The sequence below is a fragment of the Quercus suber genome, unplaced genomic scaffold, assembly GCF_002906115.3.
Source record: "Quercus suber isolate HL8 unplaced genomic scaffold, Cork oak 2.0 scaffold_172, whole genome shotgun sequence".
In the NCBI taxonomy this organism is placed as follows: Eukaryota; Viridiplantae; Streptophyta; class Magnoliopsida; order Fagales; family Fagaceae; genus Quercus; species Quercus suber.
The window spans coordinates 86206-106832 of NW_027069632.1; the positions used below are offsets into that span (position 1 = coordinate 86206).

The 20627-nt window shown below is 35.9% G+C and overlaps 3 protein-coding genes across 3 annotated transcripts; 1 reads left to right on the forward strand and 2 right to left on the reverse strand.

Moving 5' to 3' along the window:
- Positions 1-261: 261 nt before the first annotated feature.
- Positions 262-5158, reverse strand: LOC112035424 (protein ALTERED PHOSPHATE STARVATION RESPONSE 1). The gene is made up of 4 exons (XM_024068251.2): positions 3824-5158; positions 3450-3649; positions 2805-3028; positions 262-1496 (listed from the first exon to the last, which is right to left on the reverse strand). The coding sequence occupies exons 1-4, from the start codon at positions 4533-4535 to the stop codon at positions 713-715; spliced, it is 1920 nt and encodes a 639-aa protein (XP_023924019.1). The 5' UTR covers positions 4536-5158; the 3' UTR covers positions 262-712.
- A 7773-nt stretch (positions 5159-12931) lies between these two features.
- On the forward strand, positions 12932-17878 carry LOC112035433 (L-ascorbate peroxidase 3). The gene is made up of 9 exons (XM_024068263.2): positions 12932-13111; positions 13429-13553; positions 13711-13760; positions 15705-15770; positions 15839-15887; positions 16975-17057; positions 17148-17230; positions 17363-17465; positions 17621-17878. Exons 1-9 carry the CDS (start codon positions 12999-13001, stop codon positions 17831-17833), a joined length of 885 nt encoding a protein of 294 aa, XP_023924031.1. The 5' UTR covers positions 12932-12998; the 3' UTR covers positions 17834-17878.
- A 215-nt stretch (positions 17879-18093) lies between these two features.
- LOC112035432 (protein POLLENLESS 3-LIKE 2) lies at positions 18094-20238 on the reverse strand. The gene is made up of 4 exons (XM_024068262.2): positions 19966-20238; positions 19646-19858; positions 19349-19504; positions 18094-19257 (listed from the first exon to the last, which is right to left on the reverse strand). Exons 1-4 carry the CDS (start codon positions 20131-20133, stop codon positions 18343-18345), a joined length of 1452 nt encoding a protein of 483 aa, XP_023924030.1. The 5' UTR covers positions 20134-20238; the 3' UTR covers positions 18094-18342.
- Between the last annotated feature and the right edge of the window lie 389 nt (positions 20239-20627).

The window sequence follows — 20627 nt, forward strand, 5'->3', positions numbered from 1 at the left end:
AAATAAAAATCTATTTTTTAGTTAAATAATTATATAGTTAAATTTTAAGAGAAAAATCTAAGGAACAACACATAAATTTTGTCCATTCACTGGTATTACTGGTCCAACCCATCAAGCATGTGCGAACGTGAAGCCAATTGGGTTAGATATAAAAATGGCTAAAAAAGAAAAAGAAAAAAAGAAATGTCCATCAATACCATTGCAATTTGCAACCACGCTTGGCGACCTTTCCAAGAGGCATTTTTTTATTATCTCTAGACGACTGTAAAGTTGGGCTTCTACATTCAGATAAAAAGTGCATTATACAAAACATAGTGGATCAAAACGATGTTAAACCACATTCATAAGCAAAACCCTTCATCAGAAATAGAAAACAAACAATGAAGTAAAACCATGAGCATCCAAACGCTTTCCTATGACAAAGACAAAACGAAGGTATAAAATCTAATTGAAAACTCCTAGCTAAATTACATTCAAACTTTCAAATATTGTGTATCAAACTTAACTGAACCACTGGACAAACACCAAAGTCTTCAAGCCTAGGAAATTACTAAAAGTCTCAACTCTGAATTAAATCTGAGCCGAATGGATTTGCAAAGGAGGAGAGTCCTGAAAATCTTATGGAGTTCACTTTTGTCTAGCCAAAACCAAAAGGATGCACTTCTATATACAAAAACCACTGCTGTCATTTTTCCTAAATCTGGGTCTTCTCTCAACCTAGTATCCTCTTCACATCAAGCTCCTCACTGGCGGTTTTGGCTTTGTTGTATACTGATTCAAATGCTTGTGTACACACGCTAGAAAATCCCACTACAGCTTGAAACACATGCGGAAAGCTCATCTGAAGATTATTCAGTGTCATTGCCCTTGTTACACCGACCGATTTTTCATGCTTAGTTTTCTCCTCCTCTGCCTTTGCTCTCAATATTTCCACCTTTGCTCGCTTATCTGCAACTGGGTCCTTGCCACTTGTAGTGCCATAGGATTCTGCCATGGAATATGGACCATACTTGCACTCGAGTGACCTAAGCTCGGTGACCTTCTTCTCAAGCTCTTTAAATACAGATTCTGACTTCTTTTTTTGCTTATGCTCGTCTGCTTGTTGAACTACAATGGCATGGATTACTGTTAAGAGGCTCTTAATCCCTTCAGATGCCACCCTGTCTGGAATATGCTCAACTGCAATGTGCCATTCTTCACAAAGTGAGTAAATTTTGGATTCCTGAGAAGTTCTGGATAGTGGATTTTTGCTGATTTGAAAGAGGCTAAGTCGGAGCCAGCCTGCAAGGGACTGGATGTAATCCCTTTGGGCCTTGACCAGGTTGCTAAAGGACTGGTGCCATTGCTGGACCTCAAGCTCGAGCTGGAGAGTCGATTGTTTGTGAATCTCGGATGTGGCTTCAGTTGATGGGATGGTTTTGAGGTATTTCAGCTGCTGAACTATGTGGGTTTGGACTTGGTGGCACTCATACATGCTCCTCCACATGCACATTAACCTGCAAAACAAAACAATGAGTTGAAATGTTGAGACTTGTTTCATCTTTATAAAGTTCAAGTGTATAATTCAAATAATGACTGCTAATTTAAACAAAATGACTTGCCCAGTTTCCCCTAAGGCAAGTTAGGCCAATATTTTGAAATAGATAAATGAAAAAAAAAAAGAAAAAAAAGAAAAAGAAAAGAATTATGGAAAATTCCAAAGACTAAGGATATCATAGCGTCGGCTCACCAATGCCACATCATGCATGTATAAAGATCTGCATGCCTATGGGCAATGGCACATTATTCACAGGTTACATTAACTTAACTTTGGTTCATTGTGAATGCCATATGCTAAGTGCAAGATTTGTTCTTTATTACTAGTTAGGCATGTCCAATGGATGTGTGCTTATTATTGTTTATACTAAAATAAAGACAGTTTATTTCCAAAAGGAAAGAAAAGAGGAATCAATATTTGAGGATTACAAATGGGAATACGAGGCTGAGTTGCATACATGGCATGCTAGTATAGCCAAGATTGCATCCCATCTACTCGTACTTAGTACCGGTGCAAGTAGTGAAACCTCAGAATAATAGTACACTCACAGCCACAATATTGTCTCCCTTGGGAAGACATTCAAAAGAAAAAGGGTAGCCAAAGATAAGGCCTGAATAGTGAATTCTAAGGAGAGAGACCCACCCGACAAAGTTTGGGTTTAGTCAAGGCCCCTCAACGGGTTGTACATGACACAATTGTAGTCCGTATATTTATGCAACAAAAGCAAACAAAGGGCATGATGAAACAACCCAGTAAAAGCAGTCAAAAGTTTTTTTTTTTTACTGTAGTACTAGCAATAGCATGCATATCTTCTGACCCAAAAATATTTATCAAAGAAAAAAAAAAAATCTTCTGACCCAAAAATATCAATACAGTTGACTTCTCATGCTGCTAAAACCAGATATGTTCAGTAGTCAATTGCTTATCTTTTAGCTATTAATTTGAACACCCAAACCATGTGTCAGAAAAAAAAGAACTGTATTCTTTGCATCCTGGATCATATTAATACAGAAAAAGACATTGTTTGAATGCCTTTCTAAAAGCCCTTAAAAAATAACTACACTCAGAAAGAAAACTCAGAAGAAAAGCCATAGGAATTGAGCAAAAGATGCCTGCCAATGGTTCATCTTTCGTCAATGGATTTTGAGTTTAAAAAACTCACTTGAGTAGAGATGGGGGGACTCAGAGAATTCAAGGGCTCTTGTCCTATGCTATTATTATTATTTAATTGAAGGGGCATGGCATGAGTGGTAGGAAAAAGACTAACCCTTTGACAAGCTCAATAAGTTGTGGATATAGTTCGGTTTCTCTTAATTTGATGATCTCAGAAGAGGTGGACTCTATGGCTTGGGAAGCAACCATCATTTGTGATTCCAACTTTTCAACCTCTTTCTTGGTCTTCTCAGTCTTCACATAGTCAGCCCTCTTCAACTCTAGCTTCCTTAGATGTGCCACCCTTTTCTCATGCTCTATCTTTAAGGTCTCAGCAGTCTAACAACATCACACAATAAAATTACAAGTAGAAGGAAGACCAAAAAAAAAAAAAAAAAAAACTTAAACACAATACAAAACTTTACAAGAATTTGAATCATCTGATCTAATAGTAATGGATACACATGGGGGCCAGTGGCCACTTTTTGACTAATCAATTGTAGTTAAAAGGCCCCGAGATTAACATGTCATTCTTTGAGCTATAAAAGCAAAAAGAAACACAGGAAAAATGGAAGCATAAAAGGACAAAAATAGATTGCTAATTTTGTTTTCTGTGCTTGTGACTTTATGTAAAGGAAAATTCGATCACGAGCCCACAAGGGAAGCAGAGAAATTTTTTTATTTTATTTTCTTGGGCAATTAAGGAGCAATGGATCATGCAGAAACTCAGAAAATTTGAAGCTTTGAACTAAAATTTTACCTTGACTTCCTGATACAATTTCTTCTCCCAAGCATATAGTCTCTCCACAGTTGAACAATGGCTGTTACTGACAATAGCCCCGCTTGCAACACTACTTCCAAGCATTTCCTCACCCAACTTCCCAAAACCATTTGATTTTGGACTCAAACTCCATGTCCACGTCGATGGACTCAAATTACACCCATAGTTATAAACTTTTCCTGCCAAAACCAAATAAAAGACACAGACAGTAATCCCTCTCATTACTGCAAAATTTAGCAAAATATAGAAAAAAAAATGCCCATAATCTTATAATTCATTTTGAGTAAAATTTAAGTCCATAGCAAAACAAATCTATAGCACAAATCCAAGAAAAAAGCCCTTTAAGGCCTTACCTCCTTTACTCTGAGATGTATAGCTAATAGAACTTGAAACTTCCAAGAGGATTGAGACTTGGGCACCAGCATCAGCAGCTTTGAGAAAATACTCATCAAGCTCTTTCACAATCTCAACAAGATCTTTACTATTCCTTGACACCACCATAGCAAGCTCACTCCCGGTAGTGTCCTTAGAAAAACCACTGACCACCGAAGGTGGCGGCGTGGTACTCGCGGCCCCAATGCCCGTCGTGGTAGCCACCGCCTCCGAAGCCATCGTGGTGGCCTCGTCCCACTCCTCCTCCGTCACGGACAGCGACGAAGACGGCACAAATGGGTCCCAGAAATCCCACGTGGAAGTCGACGCCATTGGCGGAGGAGGCGGCGGTGGCGGCGGAGGTAGAGCTGGCGAGGCAGTCATTGATGTCCAGGTGTCGGAGCCGGGACTCATAGGCGGTGGAGGAGGCGGAGGTGGACCTGGAGGCTGCGGCGGCGGAGAAGGAAGAAGTGGTTGCAAGTGGTGGTTGTTGTAGTGGTGGTGGTGGAGGTTGGTCTCGGCATTGGCGAACTGGAGAAGAGCTGAACCAGTACCACGAAGTGAGCGGAGGTACATGCTGTGTGTTGCTGAGAATGCTTGCCTTGCCTTTACCAATTGTTTCATGTACCTTTTTCTTGCTTTGCACCTTGACACGATCTCTTCTCTCTCTATTCTTGAATAACAACAACCCATTTTCTTCTTCTTCTTCTTCTGATAGATCAAGCTTCTTCACTCTCTTTGAGTTTGGAGATTTTGGAACCAAAAGTAAAAGAAACGCCTTTAAAAAATAAAAGGCAGATCTTTTTTTTTTTTTTTTTTGAAGGTTTAGTATTTTTACCTTACTTTGACGAGGATAGAACTGTTACTTTGCCCTTAGAAGTTTTGATAAACGGCGGGTCCTTCATGTTGATGTGTTTGGTTGTGACTTAAGTTTGTCAATTTGAGCCAAAAAATAAGCTTCAGAGTTACAAACAAACCTTGGTTTTTTCAACTTTCTGGGTTCTTCAAATCACTCTTCCAAGTTGGTACTATGAATTATGAATCTAGAAAACTCTCTCTCTCTCTCTCTCTCTCTCTAGAGATGTAGAAGTACAGACGATGCTCGCTTGGTTTGGTTGATATGTGTACTTGGGTTGTGGTGGTGGAGCAACAGTGAGAGAAACAGAACAGTTTTGAGAAGTGTCAGGAGCAATGAGTGTTGGGCAGAGGGCCAGTGGTTTTTATTTTTTTTATTTTTTTTTTTGAGCTTGTTTCCAAAGTGCTTTACCCTAATGCTTATGCACTTAATTATTACCATGAAACTTGTGGGAGTAACATGCAGATGCAAGCAAAGCAGAGAGAGACACAAACATCCCCATGTACCTAATGTTGTTTCTCTATTGGTACATACAAATACAATATTGCTAATTTGCTATACTGATTGTTGCTTTGGGAGTTAAGTAGAGGGCATTTTGGTAAACTTGATTTTCCAACGGCCATTTCAATTCTCAAACCTATATATGGAAATATTTCAAAATACTTTAGGGAGGATCACTGAAAGTAATTCATATAAACTCATCGAGAAATTGTTGGCCTGTTGCTAATGACGTTTGGGAAATGATGTTTAATTACCAATTTATTGTTTTTATCTTTTTTTCTTTTGCATTAGCTTTTCTTTTTTTTGCTTGAATTTCTTTTGATTTACTATATCTCCCGTCATAAAAGCTATAATGGTTCTTCTTATCGGATCTTAGAGCATTCACAGCAGTAGAGATAAAAATTTAGCTATTTAGCTTCACCAAAAATTACTTTATCTATTTTACGTACACACATACTGCAGCAATGGGTCTATTTTAACTTTTAACACAATAAAATAATATAAATATTACAATAAAATAATATATCTACTATAATAAAATAATATATCCATTACACACAACCACTACACACAACCATCACAACCCACCCACACACACAACCACAACCACCACCACAACCATCACAACCACCACCACCACCACCACCCCAACACAGCCCACAATAAAGAAAAAAAAATCAACCAAGCCCACACCCATTAGGCAACACCCACACCCACCACCATGAAACCCACCCGAGCCGCCCACTAATTCCAATGAACCCAGCCACCCATTGACGCTAATCTACCCACACAACCACAACCACCACCACCACACCATAGCCCACAGCAGGGGGAAAAAAAAAAAAAAAAAAAAAACAACAACAACCACCACCAAGTAACTGAGTAAGGGTGAGCTGGGTTGGTGGCATGGGTCTGAGGTTGATCGGCAACTTGGGATGGCTAGTGGGTCGGTGACGTCGAGCTTCTGAGAGACCGGAGTTGAGAGAGTGAGCTTGAGAGACTGGAGTTGAGAGAGATGAGTTTCGTGAATGAGAGAGAAAGGCACGGTGTGATAAAAGAATGAAAAAAGAAGAAGCAAAATTGTATATTTTAATGGCCAGTTGAATAATTTTTTTTTTTTTTTTTTTTAGCAATGGAGTTAAAAAAAAAAAAGATTTAACTCCATTGTTGGAGCATGATTTTGTATTTGAGGAGCTAAAATATAGCAATATACTAATATAGTACTACTGCTGCGAGTGCTCTTACACAATAATATAGAAGTGTAGAAATTGCTCTCTGGCTTTCACTATTGGCTCAAGAATAATCTCCTCATTTTCCTAACATTTTTCCTCCACCCAAAAAAAAAAAATGTATAAATCTCCTCAATAAAATATAAAATCAAAATCAAAATAAACAATGAATTCCATATTTAATTGGTGTTATGCAAATTATCCCCATCTATTACTAAGTTCCATAAATTTGTTTAAAAATTAACAGAAAACTTGGTTTTTTTTTTTTGGGGGGGGGGGGGGAGTGGGGGATTGTGCATTGTTCGTATTGAAAATGCCTAAACATCAAAGAACTGATTTTGCGATTAAAATCAAATAGGGCCAACATCTTTTTAAAAAATATTATTATAGCATTATAATAAGTGACAAAATTCAGAATTCCAAATTGTTTTATTTATTTTAAATCTCAAGCCCAGTTTTATCGCAATTGTTTCTCTTTGAAAAAAAGGTCAAGCCTACTTTTTGATTTGAAGGTCTCAAATTCCTTTTTTTTTTTTTTTTTGAAGAGAGAAGGAATATATATATTGAGCTTAGAACATCCTCATTAAGGCTCCTATATGCTAAAAATCTTATTTTTTAGCAGCTGAACCCCAAAACATACCCTCCATCAAAACTGCTATATTGTATGAAATTTACAATCTTGCTACAGTGCACTCTCATTTTTGAGAGCGCACTGTAGCTATATTGTAAAATAAAAAATGGTTTTTTATTCACCAACGGTTTTCTCATTTCTCATTTTCTTTCCTCTCTCACTTCTCATCTCTATTCTTTCTTCTCTCTCCGTGGTTCATAGCCTGTTGTGCTCGTCACCGGTCTCTGCTCGTCGTCGATCTCTCTGCTATCAATCACTCGATCTCTCTACTCCGTTTGCAACGTCGCTAGCTCGTCGCTGATCTCCCTACTCTTTGTCCATTGCTTTCGATTTGCTCTCCCACTCACCCTCACCAGTTTAGATCTATGATTATCTCTCTCTCATGCCTTGGGTTCTGATTTGTAGGCTGTGGATTTGTACAGGGGTTCCAATTTGGGCATATTTTGGTGGGTTTGTGATTTGGTTTTGGATGGGTATGGTTTGTGGTGGGTTGGTGGTGGTGGGTTTGCTGGTGGCAGTGATGGTGGAGGGTTTTTTTTTTTTTTTTTTTTTTTTTTTTTTTTTTTACTATGGTTGGTGATGGTGAGTGGATGTGGTGGTTGTGGGTGGATATGGATGTGGAGGTTTCTTTCTCTTGTGATTTTTTTTTCCTTTTTTTGTTAGTGGTGGTTATGGTATGGGTGGTGGGTTTTTGGTGGGTGGTTGGTAGTGTGGTGTTGGCAGTGCTATGAGAAAGAGAGAGACAGAGGAGAGAGAGGAAAATAAAAAATTATTAAAAAATAATAAAGAAATATTATTTAAATGAAATGGTAAAAAAAATAGAAGTTTTGATAGAGGTTGTATTGTAAAGGGTAGATACTAAATTTTTTACAAGTCTTGATAAGGATGCTCTAAGTTTATCAAATTCATAACAATCTCGTCTTCTAAACTATTGGCATCCACCATTAACTTACCCCGACCACCAATCCGTCACCTATCAATCATGCCTATATCAAACTCACTACCATCTAATCTTTATCAAACACACAAGGCCGAATGAAGCTCTTAATTTTGATATCATCATACACACATTGACACCTAAATCTCCAATTTTTTTAAAGAAAAAAAATGTTGCAAATCATCAGACAATGGACATTTCATCGTTTTTCTGTTTGGATTGGGAGTGAATGTATTGAAAATCAATAGATTATGGATATTGATGTTGCGTGGAGTCAATCACAGCAAGTTTAAAGGGGATGAATGGCTTGATGGAAGTGTACACACAATTTTCGTAAAAGATAAATCACACGATTACGAAATAGTGTAACAAATAATCAATTTGTATTTGATTTGTATATATGTGAGTACAATCCTCTGTATGAATCTTTACAATGAAATAGTACAATAAATTCCTCTGATTCGATCTCCAAGAAATGTTACGATCCGAAGGGGCTATGAAACTTGATCTTGAATTGTGGTTTGATGTCTCCAACTTGAATGAATAGTTGAATGTGCTTGATTTGATGTGAGGGCCGTTGGCTTGATCTCGAACTAGATTCAAGGAGAATCCCTACTTTGATTTGAAGAAGTAGGAATAGGCCTTGATGAACAATGGAATTCTTGTGAACTTTTAAAGATGACTCTCTATTTTGGCAGAGTGTCAGTAGTGTTTTTCTCTTTAAATGTTCTCCCCTTTTTTCTTTGTCTTAACAACTAAATCGTCAACATAACATTGCACAATTTTGTGGAGTATGTCATCAAAAATTCATTGCATTGCCTGTTGATATGTTGCGCCAGCATTCTTGAGCCCAAAAGGCATCACCTTATAACAGTAGATCCCTTTTGGAGTTCAAAAAGTGGTGAGCTCTTCATCCTCAGGTGCCATTCGAATTTGGTTGTATCCTGATGAGCCATCCATGAATGATAATACTTCATGACCAATAGTCGCATCAACCATAAGTTTTGTATTTGAAAGTGAGCAGTCATCCTTTGGGCACCCTCTATTCAAGTCCCGAAAATCAACACAAACTCGAATTTGTCCATAGAAATTTGTACACACAATTTTCGTAAAAGATAAATCACACGATCACGAAATAGTGTAACAAATAATCAATTTGTATTTGATTTGTATATATGTGAGTACAATCCTCTGTATGAATCTTTACAATGAAAGAGTACAATAAATTCCCCTGATTCGATATCCAAGAAATATTACGATCCGAAGGGGCTATGAAGCTTGATCTTGAATTGTGCTTTGATGTCTACAAGTTGAATGAATAGTTGAATGTGCTTGATTTGATGCGAGGGCCGTTGGCTTGATCTCGAACTAGATTCAAAGTGAATCCCCACTTTGATTTGAAGAAGTAGGAATAGGCCTTGATGAACAATGTAATTCTTGTTAACTTTTAGAGATGATCCTCTATTTTGGCAGAGTGTCAATAGTGTTTTTCTCTCTGAGTGTCTGTTCTTTTTTCTCATATGAGAAGCCCTTATTTATAGGCAACTCAATCGTATTTAATTTGGAATTTTCTTTCAGCATCTATTGAGAGCTAATTATGGATTTAATTTAGTCTCCCATTTAATAAGAACTTTCCATATGGGTCTTTTCTTCTGACATCGCCATATGGCTTTCTTATTTGATGTTGCCACATGGCTTGATTTCATTTGCTGATCGTCCACCTCATCAATTAGGGATTAATTTGATCACAAATATTTTCTCATGAACAATCGGACGGCTATGAATACATCATAAAATTTTAATGTCTACAGGAAGATTAGAGTGATTTGGAACAAATCATAAAATGACAGTTGAGTTGGCCTAGAGAGTCATGGAGGTGAGGAGAATTATTTCTAATGAAGGAGATGATATTTGTTTCCTAACATTCAAGATGAGTAAAATTTTAATTAATGCCTGATTTATCCATTTGTAATTCCTTGATCCATTTGACTTAAATGATACTTTGTGATAGTAGCTTTGTCAATGTAATTTGAGAATTAGGATTTTCTATTAAAAAATTTGTTGATTTTAACAAAATTTTCAAAATTGACAAAGGATATTGGCCTACCACAAATGAATTAGGGAGTTAATTGTTCATTTTTTTATAGTTTAGTGGTGGATTGAATCGTTTGTTTTTCATTTATCAATAATCACTTTCCACATCAGCATTTTGTAAATTTTTTTATAAAATAATTTGTATCTCTAACATTATTTCATAACATAATGGGCTTGAGTGCAATTAATAATAATGCTTATTATACTATTTAGCTATCATATATTTTTCAACCTTTTGAAAATGAGATTAAGAGTGCGTTTGGATACCGCTTATTTTGCTGAAAACTGAAAATAATAAAAAAATAATTTTCAAATTAATGTTCACACCAAAAACACCATTCATTTGCCTATTTGCACTGTTCATGTCCCATGAACAGTGCAATAGGCACTGATCAAAAAAAAAAAAAATGCCAAAAACGCCAGACATGGACGTGCTAGACGTGATCCAAATGGGCACTAAATTTAAACCGGATGTGGAGGTAAACACCTTTGTTTAGGCCCTCCAATAAATGTGCGCCATCTCACATTTTTTCAAATACAAGAATAGAAAACAACACATCATATCACAACCCGTTAATCCCATCCATCAATATAATTCAGTCATTAGAAAAAAAAAGGTCAGCTCCAATCCATCAGCGGTGGCTATCATTTTCTATAGTTCGGTTTGTCTTAAGCTGATTTGATACTTTACAGTGTGTAAAACAGGAATTTGAGACCACTTCCGTAAAGAATAATATATGTACTCTTTTAAAAATAAATTGTTAGAGAAAAAAACAATACCTAACAACAAAAAATGAAGTTTAAAAAACCACCAGGATTAAACAATGCCTAGGAATAATGCGTGTATCAATGGGAATTAAACTTTGTATTTTACAGCTTCATATTTTATTGGGAACAGTGATGATGGAATCACATTAGCAGAGCATTTTCAGGCTAAATGCCTCGAATCTTCTTTGGATTTCCAGCATTGCCACCTCCTCAGACTGAGAAATTCACTATTATAATATCGAGTATGCTTAGCTCAAGCTGAGTCAACAAATTAGCCATTAATCTTTTATGGTTAAAGTTACACTTAGCGTAAAATATTGATCAGACGTGAATTTTGATAAATTTACCACTAAATTACATTATTTTCGCATATTCTCCATGCTTGTAAAATTTAAAGATGATAAAAGATTAATAGCCATGTCATCAATCAATTGTTTAAATTCAAGTTTTTATAGTTTATAATAATGCATAAAAGATGAGTTTATGTATTGAATTGTAAATTACATCTGATTAGCATGAAAATTGTTATGCATATTAAGAACATGTAATTCAACAGTTAGATTTTCAAAATTTGAATTTAATAACAAGTTATTAGTGATGTAACATTATTTAAAATTATATAAGATGTATCTTGAACTTAGCCCATCTTTTATATATTTTTGTTTTGCTTCTACTTTTGTAACTTTGTGTTGTTTCCAGAAAATATTTCTAACTTTTCTCATTTGGACCATGTAATGACTAGCCTGAAAAGAAACGAAAAGCGTAAAGGAGGTTGATCTGTTTCGTTCTAGGAGCTCGGAATTTTGATGGCCTAAAGGCCCAGCGTAAAACTAAGGCAGTTTGTTACTTATGTTTAATTGTTTAATCAACCGTTATTAGTGTTTAAATATTGTTACACATATTTTTACATATTTTTTTATTTATATATATTTTTAAAAAATACAAACAATGTTACTAAAACAATATTATCAATCGGGCCCTAAGTGAGCTTATAAAAGAATTCTCATTTCTTTTATGGGTTTTATTAATGAATGCCTTTAAGACAATAGTTAATAAACTATATTAGGAAAGTTTTAACACCACTTTTCATGGAAAATATAAAAATCTGTTAGAAAAAGTAATTGCTTTATTATTTTTCAATAAAATATTTTTAAAAATAGTTCATAAACCAATACTCTTAAGTCTTAAGACATTCGTTAATATTTTTCTTCTTTTATTAAGAGAGAAATGTTGTATACAAAATATTTTGATTACACTTTTTACAACAAATCTTAAATAATAAGTTATTATTGATTTTTATTAAAAAAAGAATAAGTGTTATATTTACAACATTTTACACAATACTTTACAACAAATCATAAATGGTGAATTGTTATTGATTCTAATTTGAATTTACCACTTAAATTACTTTTTTGTCCACCCATAACAACCAGTAACAACATATCACTTAGGATTTGTTGTGAGAGTGTTATAAAAATATTGTGGACATAGGTGGTAAGTTGTTATTTATTCTAATTTGAATTCACCACTTAAATTACTTTTTTGCCATCCATAACAACAAGTAACATGATACCACTTAGAATTTATTGTGAAAGTATTATAAAGATATTGTGGACATAGTATTTCTCATTACATTAAAAAAAAAAAAGTAATTTCAGTTGTGGATTCAAATTTGAACCAATAAAATCTTATCACCAATCATTTTTTGTAAAAATTAATTTCAGTTGTAAGTTCAAATTTGAACCAATAAAAAACTTACCACTTATAATTTGTTATAAAAATATTATGATGCATTTCTCCTTTTTTTTTTTTTTTTTTTTTAATGTTTTTTTCAAAGTATATACTTTGAGTCTTTGACAGTAATTTTTCTTTTCAATGTTTTTTTTTTTTCAAAGTATATACTTTGATGGTAAAGTTTTGTTTTCCCTCCAAGGAGAGCAAAATACCAATACTTTCCTTCTTCTCTGCCAAAACCAGTTTAACCTTCCCTTCAAACTCAATCATTCCTTTCGTTTAAAAAAAAAAAAAAAAAAATCCTTTATATAAACTTTCAAATTTGATTATTGTGTTTATTATGCGCCTTCTTTGTTTTTGTTTGTTGAGAAAGTGCAATCTGTGCTAACAAACTCGGTCTCATCTCATGGCAACACCAGTGGTAGACAAAGAGTACCTCAAGGAAATCGAAAAGGCACGTCGAGACCTTCGCGCTCTCATCTCCAGCAAGGGTTGCGCTCCTATCATGCTCCGCCTAGCGTAATTGCTCTTATCTTTTCCTCTTCTCACATATGTTTGATTGTCCAAACAGAGAACTAAGAAACTGATGTGTTGTACTTACAACCATTAGCTGAACCAGCTTATACATGCATTCAATATTGAAATGGACTGAGTGATTTTGTGATACAGTGTACCGACTTATAGATCACTCATTATTATTATTATTATTTTGATAATTCTATAGATGGAGAAGGTAGATTAAAACACTTATTAATGTCTCCGTTAGAAACAAGAGAAACTGCTATTGAAATTAATTGCAAATTTTCAATAACGCTGCATAACATTATCATTGACAGTTGGCATAGTGCTGGAACCTATGATGCCAAAACGAAGACTGGAGGTCCTAATGGCTCAATCCGGAATCCGGAAGAGTTGAAACACACTGCAAATGCTGGTTTGGAAAATGCTGTTAAATTTTGTGGTGAGCTTTTGCTTCTCTATGGTTTTTAGAGAACTGGTTGTAGATAGTATGAATTTTTGTAGGAGCTCCATTCAATTTCGCCACTCAGTGATCTTGGAAGCCGATTAGCATTCATTTTCATCTAACTGTTCTGCTCCTGCTTTTGTTTTTGATTCAGAGGAAGTGAAGGCTAAACATCCTAAAATCACGTATGCTGACTTATACCAGGTGATTATTTTCTTCCAGGAAAAATAGTTGTATTCACTATTCACTATTCAATATTTTATTTTATTCTTTTTAAATTTTGTTTTTTGTTTTGTTTTTTTTGAAAGAGTATTTGATAAACCAACCGACAAACAAAACTAGCAGCAGTAGCTGTACAAGGTCTAAGGATAAAACAGAAAGAAACCTGTCCAGAAGAGCCTACAAAACCAAAACCAAAACGACACCTAGAAAAACAAGCTTAATTGAGCAAGCTATACAGAATAAAAAATTACCAACATAAGCTGCATAGGTCTCTACTTAAAATAGAGTTCTTCACTTTCCTTGAGCAAGCTAGTTGCCCTCTCACATTATAAGCTATGGCTTTTAAGAGATCTAATTTATATTTAGCTCTGCTCGAAATTCTGTACTGTCTGCCAAGCAATTCTTCAGATCAGACTCCTCAAGTTTTTGCCTTTTAGATGCTTAAAAGCCCACTTGCCTATTCTTATATATTATTGAACTTAGACCTTAACTTTCCAGATACTCTGAGTGAAAGAACATTAAAAAAATAGGTGGTCCCTGGACTCCATTTTTGCTCTGCAGAGAGTGCGTAAAAGATCACCTTTACACTCTCAAACTCTCAGTTAAAAAGTCTGTCTCTGGTTGAGTGGCAAACCAGAATATAAAAGCATGTTTTGGGGCATGTTTGGTGAACTAAATCAACCTCTGGAAACTTCCTTCTAATTTAGTCGTATGCTGAAGCACAATCAAAATTATGATCTGCAGTAGGCAATAAAATTACTGTATCATTAGCACCCAATTCCATACCAGACTGACCAGCTTGAATTCTAACTAGAGTGTCAGATATAGCAGCAGGCCAACACCAATCCCCATTTCTAATTACACCAGGCAACTTTGCAGAAGATGAATAGGCCCCTCCATATGCCACATATAAATTGAACTTCCTTGACCACATATATTCCTCATAAATGCTTAATAGGAGGTCTACATGGAGGTCTAAGTTGCAAAATTTCTCACCAAAACACCAGGGACAATCATTGGTAAGCCTGAACCCAGGCTACCTATAAAGAGCCACCTTGGACAAGAGCAACCACACATATATCATCACAACAGCTCTATTCCAATCCCGAATTATTTTCAATTCAAAATACCTTCAGATTTATTATATCTTGACATGTAACATATAATCACAGACAACCTTTGTCATTATTAAATAATGTATTTAGTGTAGATATTTGTGCCAAGCAGCAGGGTGTTAAAAATACTCTAAAAAATATAACACACTTAGGTACGGTATAAATTATAAAGGGCTCCTTTTTTCATGTATCAATTTGATAGAGGATCCCATGCTTTTGGTAATTGTGTAATTATGTTTATCTGCATCTCTTTCCTTCGAGAACTTCTCCCATGATTTGGATAATTATTATTTTTTCAGTCTTTTAAAACACAGGCAGAGCATGTCCACCAGTCGTACACCAAAATGAATGATGGTGCTGGCCATATTAAATGTATATCATTGTTACCATGACAAAAAAAGAAAAAAAAAAAAAAAAAAGGAAGTACATCGGCATTGTTTAGATACACTTTTATGCTTTTCATTCACATCCTCAAGATGTTGATGTATTGTTGCTTCTGTATGAAGAAAAAGAGCGGCAGAAGTATATATAATTTACGAAAAAGTTGGCATTGTTCAGATACATTTTTTTTTTTCTCTTCTCTCACATCCTCTCAACCTGATATTTTTCTTATCATGGATGAGCACATATGCTAGATAAGAAATTAATAAATGTTTACATTAAGAATATATTGGCTAGTATTTGAATCAACTTGGGATCATCAACCTTCGTTAATATTAATCAAGCTGGTAACTTAATCTATTAATAATAATTAGATTTGAGACTTCTACACTCAGAGTTACTAATTGACTCATCTTCAAATTTTTTTTAGCTTGCTGGTGTTGTTGCAGTTGAGGTCACTGGAGGTCCTTCTATCGACTTTGTTCCAGGCAGAAAGGTATGTTTGTGGTAGAAGTTTTTAACACCTAACTAATAGTCTTTAGTAACTTTCTTTATCCCAATCAGGATTCGATGGAATCTCCTGAAGAAGGGCGCCTTCCAGATGCAAAACAAGGTATGCCATTAATGAAATTGCTTTAATTTGTAATGGGCCATTTTGTGAAACATTAGTTTCTTCAGTCTCTTTGTTTCATAATTAAGGAATGAAGAATAAAGTTTAACTCTGTTCTTCTATGGTTGTTAGGGTAAATATACCAGCCTTCTTAGTTGCCTTGGTGGTTTAGCAGCTGTGTTGCTACCCCAAGCTCAACAGGTTGAAGGATCTTAGAAAGAAGACAAAAGATTTGATACATGCTTGTGTACCATTATTGCATGTTATAATGCCATTTTTTTTACTCAAATTTGCCATCATCCTCATTTGGCCATACTTTCCTCTCATGCACTTGATACTTTAATTAGTTTATAATCCATTTGAAAACATGTTTTTTTGATACCGAAAAAAATGGAATTGAAGAAAAACAAGAAATAGGACCTCACGCACAAGTATAACAAGTTCACCACCTAGGGAAAATCCAATGGGATACCAAAAGATCACCACCCAAAGGAAATCACCAAGAGTATAGGGCTGAACACACTCACCACTCAATGAAATACACCCAAAGAGATACAGAGTATAACACCAGTAATTTTCAGAATAATCACCCTCTGATTTATTCATTCTAGCCAACTAGCTTATATTTTGTTTAGAACAGCACTTACGTATGGGAGAATTAAATGACTACGTCATGATTCCCAATACATAGGAAAAAAAATAGAAGAAAATAAATGAGATGGTATTTCCCACAAATTGTAGATTTCAGGATTGACTAAATAAATGCATTAGGAACAGCCCTAATGGGTTTTGACTAATAGAACTAGCTTTGGATAATTGGGCTGAAATTGGGCCTCCAAGTTCAAACCACAAGCATCGTCTATTTGGACTTGTAAGAAAACAGGGGCTGGGTTTGTTGGCTTTTTATTGTACACTCCCTTGTCATTTTAATATTATAAAACTTGGTTCTTTGGTTCTAAGCTTGGCCGTATGCATATTGTTGGAGAAATTGAATGCACAATCTACTTCATTGTGATAGAACATGCTGTCATATGCACACATTCAACAGATGTTAAACAAATGATTCTCTGCTTGTTATTTTCCATGGTAGGTGCAAAGCATTTGAGGGACGTCTTTTATCGCATGGGTCTTTCTGACAAGGACATCGTGGCATTGTCTGGAGGCCACACATTGGTAACTTTCTCCAAATATTCAAAATATGGAAAAAGTTCTTCACCATGGTTGAAACATAAATATAATATATCCTTCTTTTTGGTTCTTTAGGGAAAGGCACATAAGGAGAGATCAGGATTTGAAAGTCTACCTTGGACAAATGATCCTTTGAAGTTTGATAACTCATACTTTGTGTAAGAAATCAATAAAAACTTTATTTTGGTAGATAAAAACTTGGTTACTATATTCAATTTCAATTATTATAAGAAATATAGTAGGCAAGTCGAAATTGTATTTGATATATATGTTATTGATGATATAATCAGGGAGCTATTAAAAGGGGATTCAAAGGGATTATTGAAACTTCCCACAGACAAGGTTTTAGTTGAGGATCCTGAGTTCTGCCGCTATGTTGAGCTATATGCAAAGGTGGGGCGTATATTTATTCATATTGAAATGTTTACATTATCTCAGTAGTGCTCACATTGCTAGCCATCAGTAGTTGTTTTGATTGTATTATGGCAAAAAAAAAAAAAAAAAAAAGTTCGTGACCAATGGGAAATTGATCGTTATGATTATGGCAGGATGAGGATGCTTTCTTCACAGATTATGCGGTATCACATAAGAAACTTTCTGAGCTGGGCTTCAATCCACCTTCCTTGGGAGCTGCTAGGAGCAGTGCTAGAATTGTAGTTGCACTTGCTGCAGTTGTGGTGTTATTCAGTTACCTTTTCGATATTTACAGAAAAAGTCAAGTGAACAAGACTCAACTACACAAAATCAGTATATTCAAATAATAAAGTCACATCCAACCCAATCGATTTGTTATTCAAAAAGAAGAATATTCGGATATAATAATATTTATATGTTTAATTTGAAAATGAAAACCATATTTAGTCACCTTCTTCTACAGATTGTCTTAAATTGTTGCCCCCTTTTCTCCGGAAGTTTGTAAATAAGATAGGCAATATAAATAAGAAATAATAAAGTTATTATTATTGTGTTAAGCCCCTTGTTGAAGGGGCGCTTACAGGAATAAATAGGAAAAAACTTCTGCTGAGTACCAACACTAAATAATAAAGTTATTATTATTGTGTTAAGCCCCTTGTTGAAGGGGCTTACAGGAATAAATAGGAATAAACTTCTGCTGAGTAGACCAACACTAAATAATCTACCATACTACTATTACTGCTTCTACCTGTAGAATTGCTATTATTATGTGTAGCCATCTACAGGAACTGAAGTCAAAAGGAGAACAAGTGCATCTCCCACCTAAAAAATTGCTATATAACTTAATAAATTAAAATTAATTCAAGACTCTTGGACTCAGAGAGAGTGTAATGTCTTGAAAAACCTTAAGCCTCTTCTCAATCTTCCTCTGAAATATCCCGGCAGTATTGCTAGTACCAACTGTCTTTCCTGCATCATCCGTGCCCAAAACCGCAGCCATGATAGCTTCTTCAAAATCCTTGTTGTCAGGCAACAACTCTGTCAACTTGTCCCCATTTTCTTCAGGGGAAACGGATAGCTTTCGGGTCTTATTTTCGGGCTGTCTTGATTCCATAAGCGGCTTCTTAATCTCCCCAATGTCGTTCACTCTGATCAAATTGGCAGCATTTCCAGACCTTGATCTCTTTAGGCCCTCAGGAAATTGATTCCCAACTGGGTCTTCTGCAATGGGCTCCTTAAATTTTGTTGAATAGAATGGTGGTGCAGCAACATTTAGTGAATTAAAGTTAGGAGCAACTTGTTTGATACTTTTCTGCTGGGGTAATGCCACTTGGTTTGCCAACATTACGTTGGAATTGATATTCTCATCAGCAAAATCATCCTGGGATTTGATTGAAGGCAAGCTAGTATGATGATCCTTGCAAGGCTGAGGCTGCCAAATCGATGAAGATCCAAGGAAGGCGTCGAAGAGTCTACTCTGTTCGACCCGGTCCCCTCCCTTGTTCATCATTTCAGACTCAAGGTCCTTGAGCATCTGCTGTGCCCTTTCATAGGCTTTGAGATGTGAATCTGTCCCTCTTGGTCCATCTGCCACTGCGGGTTTCACACGCCGCAAATTTTCTTTGGCTTCGGAAATCCTCCCCTGCTTCATCAAACAGATTCCAAGATTGCACATCTTGTTATTATCTGGGGCAATTGAAAGAGCCCTCCGATAGGCATCTTCTGCTTCAATGTAGTTGTTCTGCTGCATCAGTGCCCATCCCAAGTTCCCCTATAACAAGAATTGACCCTCAATTTCATGTGCCCATTATAAGTCTTTAAACAACAATTAACTAAACTAGTAGAGGCATATGCATTCTTACCAATAACCTAGTTGCTTCTTGTTCCACCGAGACCTGAAATTTCTTTCCTTGAGATCTGGCAGTCTTGGTGCGTTTCCCATTGAAAGCCAGCCCTTGTTGAATCAAGAACAGCTTGTGCTTGAGGAGTGATATTTGGTCATCCAACCTCCCACATCTCTGCAGAAACAAAGGCAAAAAAGAATCAATACTAGTAATCTTGAGTTGTCAGCCAGATCCTAAAGTACCGCCAGTTAGTAATCTTGAGTATCCTAAAGTACCAGAAATAATACACAAATTAAATGTGAACCAGCGAATTACCTTGTAAAGATCCAAAAGAATATTGTCAAGAGACTCCTGGGCTTGATCTGAACACCGATGTCTAAGTGACTTGATAGCTTCAATGGCTTCTTCAGCCCGATTTTGTTGCTTCATCACAATAGCCATATCTTTCAGAGCACTATCCACCCTATCCCCAGCATTAATGGCTGACCAAAACAGTGGAATCGCTTTTTCCGGATCCTTATCCACCAACTGTTCAAGCAAAAAAGAAAAAAGAAAAAGACCCATTTAATCAGAACATAAAACAAAGCAAGAAAACTCCATTTTGAACCAATTAAAAGAAAACCCAGAAAGCTTGCCTGAACGTTCTTGGCTCTGACATAAGGACTGTCGCCAATTGGGACCTTGTGGGTAACGTGGAAGGACTCAGATCGAGTTCTTGAAACCCCAAGAGGCTTGGCTGGTGAGGAAGGAGCGGACTTGGTGGGTCTGAAACCTGGGGGAGCGTTCCACATATCTTGCAACATCTTTGGGTGTCTTTTTTCAGTGGCAGTGATCTCCCAGAGGAGGAAGATAGAAGCGGAAGTCTCTGAGAGAGAGAGAGAGAGAGAGAGAGAGAGAGATGAGGGGAGAGAGTGAAGGGAACGCTGAGATTTAGAGGGGTATTATGAGATGTATTTTGAATTTTTGACCGTTGGGGTTACCGTTCTACGAACTAGCCGTTGGGTGTTTTCTATATGTTAGGCGCAGATTTAAATTGAAATTTGCGTATCTGCTACGGTAGTCCTCAAGCTTACTGTAATTTCATATTTGCCCAATTTTTTTAATTCTTCTAATAAGTATCATATCTAGTAATGTTCCATTCACTAATACCCCTAGGCTACTCTATCCTTTTTAGAGGACATTTTCTTTTGCGACATATTAAATAGCAACTTTGCTACCAACACAATTTCTTTCACATATTGCAAGTGATGGACAATTACTTTCATATAAACCCAGTACTAAATCACTTTGATTTTTC